Raw genomic sequence first — 8,881 nt, 5'->3', positions numbered from 1 at the left:
TCCCCTACACCTGTCCCACCCACGGACCTGTCCCACTGCCCATGTCCCCCCTACACCTGTCCCATCCATGGACCTGCCCCACTGCCCATGTCCCCATAAACCAGTCCCACCCATGGACCTGCCCCACTGCCCATGTCCCCTACACCTGTCCCACCCACGGACCTGTCCCACTGCCCATGTCCCCCTACACCTGTCCCATCCATGGACCTGCCCCACTGCCCATGTCCCCTACACCTGTCCCATCCATGGACCTGCCCCACTGCCCATGTCCCCATAAACCTGTCCCACCCATGGACCTGCCCCACTGCCCATGTCCCCTACACCTGTCCCACCCATGGACCTGTCCCACTGCCCATGTACCCCTACACCTGTCCCATCCATGGACCTGCCCCACTGCCCATGTCCCCATAAACCTGTCCCACCCATGGACCTGTCCCACTGCCCATGTCCCCTACACCTGTCCCACTGCCCATGTCCCCTACACCTGTCCCACTGCCCATGTCCCCTACACCTGTCCCACTGCCCATGTCCCCTACACCTGTCCCACTGCCCATGTCCCCTACACCTGTCCCACCCACGGACCTGTCCCACTGCCCATGTCCCCCTACACCTGTCCCATCCATGGACCTGCCCCACTGCCCATGTCCCCTACACCTGTCCCACCCATGGACCTGTCCCACTGCCCATGTCCCCTACACCTGTCCCACCCATGGACCTGTCCCACTGCCCATTTCCCCTACACCTGTCCCACACATGGACCTGCCCCACTGCCCATGTCTCCATAAACCTGTCCCACCCATGGACCTGTCCCACTGCCCATGTCCCCTACACCTGTCCCACCCATGGACCTGCCCCACTGCCCATGTCCCCCTAAACCTGTCCCACCCATGGACCTGTCCCACTGCCCATGTCCCCCTACACCTGTCCCACCCATGGACCTGTCCCACTGCCCATGTCCCCTACACCTGTCCCACACATGGACCTGTCCCACTGCCCATGTCCCCTACACCTGTCCCACCCATGGACCTGCCCCACTGCCCATGTCTCCATAAACCTGTCCCACCCATGGACCTGTCCCACTGCCCATGTCCCCTACACCTGTCCCACCCATGGACCTGCCCCACTGCCCATGTCTCCATAAACCTGTCCCACCCATGGACCTGTCCCACTGCCCATGTCCCCTACACCTGTCCCACCCATGGACCTGCCCCACTGCCCATGTCCCCATAAACCTGTCCCACCCATGGACCTGTCCCACTGCCCATGTCTCCTACACCTGTCCCACCCATGGACCTGCCCCACTGCCCATGTCTCCATAAACCTGTCCCACCCATGGACCTGTCCCACTGCCCATGTCCCCTACACCTGTCCCACCCATGGACCTGCCCCACTGCCCATGTCTCCATAAACCTGTCCCACCCATGGACCTGTCCCACTGCCCATGTCCCCTACACCTGTCCCACCCATGAACCTGCCCCACTGCCCATGTCCCCCTAAACCTGTCCCACCCATGGACCTGTCCCACTGCCCATGTCCCCATAAACCTGTCCCACCCATGGACCTGTCCCACTGCCCATGTCCCCTACACCTGTCCCACACATGGACGTGTCCCACTGCGCATGTCCTCCTAAACCTGTCCCATCCATGGACCTGCCCCACTGCCCATGTCCCCTACACCTGTCCCACTGCCCATGTCCCCTACACCTGTCCCACTGCCCATGTCCCCTACACCTGTCCCACCCACACTGGTCCCACCCGAGCCCTATCGGCTCACACGAGTAACCTGTCCTCCTCTGACACTGAGATGGGCTGCTCTGTGCCCATCCTGGGCGTCGTGTTACTGCCCCTTCTCTCTCCACGGACGCTGCTCGACCCAGCCCGGGCCGGGAGAGGGGAGGGGAGGGGAGGAACGTGATGGACGCTCGTCCTGTGGCCGCTCACGCGCAGGGCCGGGCGCGCGACCTGTGGCGGTTCACGCACTCGGCAGGGCGCACGGGCTGCGGCTGGGTCACGTGCTGGGGCTGGCGTCTGGGAAGTGGCGGGGTGACGCGTCTGGGCTGGGGCGGCGGACGCCTGTGCTGGGCCGTGTGCGCGTGCTGCAGCGTCACGCTCCCGGGGGGCGCGATGGTGTTCGAGTCGCTGGTCGCTGACCTGCTGAACCGCTTCCTGGGGGATTATGTGGAGAATCTGGACAAGTCGCAGCTGAAGCTGGGCATCTGGGGAGGTGAGGCCCTCCCCCCCCCCGCCCCGTATCCCCGGTAGCGCCGCTCCCCTCCCGGTCTCGGCTCCGGCAGTGTCCTTGCACCCCTTCCGGCCCGGCACAGCCCCGGCCCCGTGGCGCAACACGGGCGGTGGGGGTGGTCGTGGGCGGGGTGGGGGTGGGGGTGGGGGTGGGGGTGGGGGTGGGCCAGGCGGATGTGGTCGTCCCCCCCCCTCCCCGGAGGTGGACCAGGCGGGAGTGGTCGTCCCCCCCCCCCCCCCCCGAGGTGGGCCAGGCGGCGGTAGTCGTTCCCTCCCCCCTCTCTCCGAGGTGGGCCAGGTGGGGGTGGTCGTCCCCCCCCCCCCGAGGTGGGCCAGGTGGGGGTGGTCGTCCCCCCCCCCCCCCCCCCCCCCGAGGTGGGCCAGGTGGGGGTGGTCGTCTCCCCCTCCGAGGTGGGCCAGGCGGGGGTGGGGGTGGGGGGGGGGTGGGAATTCAAGCTGGGCGATGGGGACGGAAGTTGGTGAGGGTGTGGCTGCTGAGGGGGTGTGATCGGTGACAGGTTGAGGACTGGTGAAGTTGTTGGGGTGGGAGATAGGTGAAGGTGGTGGATTTGAGTGGGTGAGAACGGGAGGAGAGGGAACAGGTTTGTTGGGGATAGAAGGTGGGTGAGCACTCTTCATGTTAATGTTAAGCCGTTGCTTTCGTGCTAAAACATGATGAATGATTTGAGAAGTGACTGGGCAGTTAGTTCTGTTAAAATGTGCTTTACATAACAAGCACAGAATTTGTATGATGTTTCTTGTTTTGCATTTGAAATTTCCTTCATGAAGGCGAAACTTATGAACTGTTTGCAAATACATCCACTGTGCAACTGGATGAAAATGTTGGTAAACATTCCACTAAAAGTGTTGGATGTTATGCTCATTAAATTTATTGAAGAACAGTGTTGTTTTAAAATGTGTTGCCTGATCAACATTACGTACAGGGAGATTCCACCGTCTGCAGGATTTTTATTAAGGAACAACTCGAATGTGCAAAACTCCTTTAACCTATGCAATTCAATAAAGTTATAATTGATCTTCTTCCCCCATGTCCACTTTGACTTGATTCTCTTTGAGTAAAGTCTGCAGACCTTTTATTTGTGGAGCCTCGGCATTTTTTGGTAGAAAGTACAAATCCTCTGACTCTGGAAATACTTTGTTCCAAATGCCTGATCTCTTATTTTGAGACCATGTCTCCTGGATCTTAAATTCTTCATCCTCTCAATACCTATCATTTCAGTCCCTTTCAAATCTTGTATGTTTCAGTGAGTTTAAAAGACAAAATTGCTATACTAGACAAACTTCACTTGCAACTTCACTTTTATTTTCAGTCACATTTTTCAAAAACGTTTAACTATCTCTGCATCTGCAGGTTCCTCCTCCCTATGGAGCCCCCAAAAGACATTATAACATCATATATAATTAACCCCCTCCCTCCCCCAAGTTTATGGATAAAACTTTGGACTGGGGCAAGTCTTAATTAAGCAGGGACGCTTTAAGAGAGTCACCCTAATAGTGAGCGGCATCAACCACCTCCTCATCCTGTTCCTTGTGGTACACCAGTAAAATGACAATCTCAAAAATATTCTTCCCAGCTTTTGTGCTTTTAACCATAAATGTTAGGGTTAGTATTAGAATTATAAACAAGCTCAAGCAAGTCCTATTGTCATTATCCATGTTAATTTCATCACCATCGATTGGCTTAGTGAACGAAGAGCCAGGAAGGATCGTAGACGTGAAGGTTCTTTGAGGCTGCACAATGGATTTTTTAGGGGGAAGTGCAGTGTGCGCTGTGCTGGCCCCACCCTTTACACCCAGGGTTTATCTGCCATGGCCTCGCATGCTGGGACGGTGACAGCCAGGTCCTCTATAAGTGTTATGTCGGAGTGACTGATGAGGCTAACGAGCCCCATCTACCTGAGTTTCAAATCATAATTTTTCTTCTCTTATGTTAGCTGTCAACCAAGGCTAACGAGCCCAGCCTACCCATCCAGTTATACTGCCAGACACTCGATTGCGCCATGATGTAGCAAACCTGGTGGAAACGGGGGACACCGATGAGAAGGTGTTGCCTTGGACACAGTAATGTAGGAGAGACTATTTGCAGTGACCTCTTGCTTGGCAACCCAGACAGTGGCCACGTGGCAATCACTACACATAGAAAGGAGAGGTGATGTATTACGTGTACACTTTCCATGGGTGAGCGGGACATTGAGCCCAGACCTTACCCGCCGCCCCACCCCCCACACGTTTATATAAAATAATCGTGATTTGCACGGCATTGGATCAAATGACAAAAATACAGAATTACCCTGCTATTTATATTTAATTTAATAGACATACAGAATGGTAACAGGCCCTTCCAGCCCATGAGTCCATGCTGCCCAAATATCTGAATTAACCTACAATCTCTGTCTGTCAGGATGGAAGCTGGTGACGAGTCGTGTGCCTCAGGGATCAGTATCGGGTTCCTTGTTGTTTGTCATTTACATTAATGGTTTGGATGAAGGAGTGGTAAATAGGATTAGTAAATATGCGGACAATACAAAAATAGGGGGAGTTGTGGATAATGAGGAGGATTTTTGTGGACTGCAGAAGGATTTTGACGCTTAGAAGACTGGGCTGAAAAGATGGCAGATGGAGTTTAATGTAGATAAGTGTGAGGTGCTTCATTTTGGGAAAAATAATCAAAACAGGACATATTTGGTGAAGGGGAAGGCGTTGATAAATGCAGAGGAACAGAGAGACCTTGGAATAACTGTTCCATCATTCCTTGAAAGTGGAATCTCATAACGAAGGCTTTTGGTATTCTGGCCTTTATAAATCAAAGCATAGAATATAGGAGTTGGGAAGCGATGTTGAGACTATTCAAGGTGTTGGTGAGGCTAAGTTTGGAATATTGTGTGCAGTTCAGGTCCCCAAATTATAGGAAGGATATCAATAAGGTAGAGAGGGTGCAGAAAAGATCTACTAAAATGTTGCCTGGATTGCAGTATCTCGAATACAAGAAAGATTGATTAGACTGGGTCTTTATTCATTGGAGCGTAGAAGGTTGAGGGGGGGGATTTGAGTCTTTATTCATTGGAGCGTAGAAGGTTGAGGGGGGATTTGATAGAGGTATTTAAAATTATGAGGGGGGATTGATAGAGAAGATGTGAATAGGCTCTTCCCCTTGAGGTTAGGTGAAATTGGAACGAGGGGTTGTAAGTTTAGAAGTAACATGAGAGGGAGCCGCTTCACTCAGAGTGGTGGCAGAGGGGAATGACCTGGAAGAGGTGGTTGCAGCACCTGGTCAATTTTGTAATTTAAGAAAAAGTTGGATAGGTGCATGGATGTGAGGGGATTGGAGGGTTATGGGGAGGGTTCAGGCAAGTGGGACTAGAGGAGATCACTTAAATAGGTACAGACGAGAGGGGCCAAGATGGTTATGAAGGGTGTGAGGAAACTGGAGTACCTGGAGGAAACCCATGGGGAGAATATATAAGCTCCTTGCAGGCAGTGCCGGATTCGAACTCGGGTTGCTGGCACTATTAATAGTGTTGTGCTACCTGCTAGGCTAACCGTGCCGCCCACTTTTCATTCTAGAAAACTTGACAGCACACATTGTGTTGTTCGCGCAATGCTATTACAACATCAGTGAACCAGTGTTGTCTGTGAGGAGTTTGTATGTTCTCCCTGTGTCTGCATGGGTTTCCTCTGGGTGCTCCAGTTTCAATACATATTCCAAAGATGTATGGGGTTTGAAGGTTAATTGGTCACATGAGTGTGTTTGGGCGGCACACTTTTAAAAACTTTATATGTTATAAAATACAAACATATAAAAAGAAAAACCGTCTTACAATAAATCATTGTCAAAATACATAATAATTCCCTACTACCCCTTCTCCCCCTCCCTGCCTCCAACTAAACCCCCCCCCCCACTACCCCTAAATTGGGAACCTGATACATAAATCAATGAATTGTATTCCTTGGAGTGTGCCATATCTATAAACTACTTAAACTATATTCAAATCCATACATTTTAGATATGGTGTCCACATTTTAGTAAAAAAGGAATAATTATGTAAATTATATGTAATTTTTTTCTAAATAAATACAAGATTTCAACTCATTTATGCCATTGTTGGATATTTCAGTCTATATCCTTTTTCAATGTAACCGCTATACATTTTCTAGCCACTGCCAGAGCCAAGCGAATAAATGCTAATTTGAAACTTATCCAGTTTTAAACCAACTCTTAAATTCATCATGTATCCCAATAGAAAAAGTAATGGATCAAATAATAATTCAATTTTGAATAAATGGTCCAAAAATGCCATAATTTTCTTCCAAAAAACTTTCACCTTGTCACAAGTCCAAACTGAATGTATAAATGTACCCTTCTGCTCTCCACACCGAAAACACAAATCCGATGAACTAAAACCATATCTTTTCAATTTCTCTGGGGTTAGATACACCTTATGTAAAAAAATTATAATTTAACTAAACTATATCTTACATTAATTAACCTAGTTACAATATCTTTACACAACATCATCTATTCCTCTTGAGATATAGGGAGATCTAAATCCTTCTCCCATTTACCCTTTGTTTTAAGCATACCAGGTTTACTCATCTTCTCTTGCAACAATACATACATTTCTGATATAAACCCTTTTTTTGAACTTTCCATAATCAACTTCTCAAACCTAGTCTGATAGGGCAATTTTAACTCCTGTCCAAAATTATACTTTAATAAGGCCCGTTCTTGATAATAAGCAAATAACAAATTTGCTGGTATTCCAAATTTTTCTTGAAGTCCAGTAAAAGAAAGAAACACTGCCCTCTCAAAGAGTTTTCTTCAATTCTAATACCCTTTGAGACTCAAATTTTAAAATAATGATTATTCATAGAAAAAGGAATAATCCTATCCTGATACACTGGAGTTCTAGCAGTTATTTTACCTTTCGTGCCAATAATTTGATCTCTATTATACCAAATCTCCAACAAATGTCTAATTATTGGTAACTTGTAAGTTTTTTTAAAAGATAAGGATTCCATTTATAAATAAAATATCAAACTTTAGATTCTGAAATCTGTCAATTCGACTTTAGCCTACACTGGGGGTTGATCAACATCAATCATTCGATTTATAAATTGTAATTGAGCTGCTTTGCAATAATTCTGAAAATTTGGTAATTGAAGTCCTCCTAGTACATATTTCCATGTTAATTTTTGTAGGGAAACCCTAGATAACTTAGCTTTAAAAAAACCTTTGGAAGAGAACAAGGAATAGATTGAAAAAAATATTGAATATGGGGAAATATATTCATTTTAATACAATTCACTCATTCCATTAAAGTTAAAGGCAATTATTTCTACCTACTCAAATCAAATTTAATTTTATTCAATAAAGGTACATAACTTAATTGATACAAATGTTGGAAATCCACATCTACTACCACACCTAAATATTAATCAGACCATCGAAATTGAGTGATCTATTTACCGTCTGAATAATCTTCACTTGATATTGGTAATAATTCACTTTTATTCCAGTTAACTTTATAACCTGACATTTCCCCATATTTTCCCAAACATTTTTGAAGTTGCTTCAAAGACTCCTTAGATACATCATTTGCAAATGAATTAATCTTGTATTCCTCCTCTCCCACTCTAATTTCTTTAATATTTGCATCCTGCCTAATGAGTTGAGCCAGTGGTTCAATAACTAATGCAAATAAAGCTGGTGACAAAGGACATCCTTGTCTAGTTGATCTAATTAAACTAAACAAAGATGAAATTTGTCCATTTGTCACTACTCTAGCTGACAAATTTTTATATAGGGCCTTTACCCAACCAGTGAAGAGTGGACAAAAATTTAAATGTTTCAAAACTTTAAACAAAAAGTGCCACTCAACACGATCAAAAGCTTTTTTGGCATCTAAAGCTGCTATCAACGGTTGGTTGGATTGTTTTCGTGATGCATTAATTAATGTAATCAATTTAACGACATTATCAGCAGAATATCGATTCTTAATAAAACTGCTTGATCTACATGTATCAATTGTGATAAGTATTTTGCAAGGCTATTTGCAAGCACTTCAGCTAAAATTTTATAATCCACATTTAACAAAGAAATCGGTCTATAAGAAGCTACTTTCAATGGATCTCTATCCTGATTTGGAATAACAGTGATTCTGTAAGGGCAGATATTTCAGAAGCTTGTCTCAAAAATTTCATAAATATTGGAAGCAACAAATCATAAAATTCTTCATAAAACCCTAAAGTAAAACCATCTTCTCCAGGTATTTTCCATTTGGCATAGTTTGTAACACTTCCTTGATTTCTAAATCAGTAAACGAACTATCTAACTCCTGTACATCTTTCTCATTCAATGATGGAAGATCAAAATCAGCCAAGAAAGATTCTACTCGATTAGTATCCTGATTAACCCCAGAGGTATATAAGTCTTGATAAAAAGAGTGAAATTCATCATTAATCTCTTGGGGTTTAAAAGTAACCACAGAACCTTTCCTTACCGCATTTATTGTCCTAGAGACTTGCTCAGTTTTTAATTGCTAGGCTTTGAGCTCGTTCTCCCAACTCATAATAATGCTGTTTAGATCTTTGTATTAACTTCTCATATTTATATGTCTGT

The 8,881-nt window shown here is 46.5% G+C and overlaps 1 protein-coding gene across 6 annotated transcripts in view; it reads left to right on the top strand.

Moving 5' to 3' along the window:
- Positions 1-2,035: 2,035 nt before the first annotated feature.
- vps13c (vacuolar protein sorting 13 homolog C) overlaps positions 2,036-8,881 on the top strand; it is a 425,868-nt gene continuing 419,022 nt past the window's right edge. For all 6 annotated transcript variants that reach the window (XR_011346402.1, XM_069902927.1, XM_069902926.1 and 3 more), the window contains exon 1: positions 2,036-2,224. Coding sequence is in view for 5 of the 6 variants with exons in the window: in XM_069902927.1 (XP_069759028.1) it covers positions 2,125-2,224 (100 nt within the window). In the remaining variant the exon portion in view is untranslated. The remainder of the gene's footprint in view (positions 2,225-8,881) is intronic.

The sequence above is a fragment of the Narcine bancroftii genome, chromosome 11 (genome assembly GCF_036971445.1).
Source record: "Narcine bancroftii isolate sNarBan1 chromosome 11, sNarBan1.hap1, whole genome shotgun sequence".
Classification (NCBI taxonomy): Eukaryota; Metazoa; Chordata; class Chondrichthyes; order Torpediniformes; family Narcinidae; genus Narcine; species Narcine bancroftii.
Note: the sequence above shows the minus strand (reverse complement) of the source record. Positions and strands in the feature narration are given on the sequence as shown.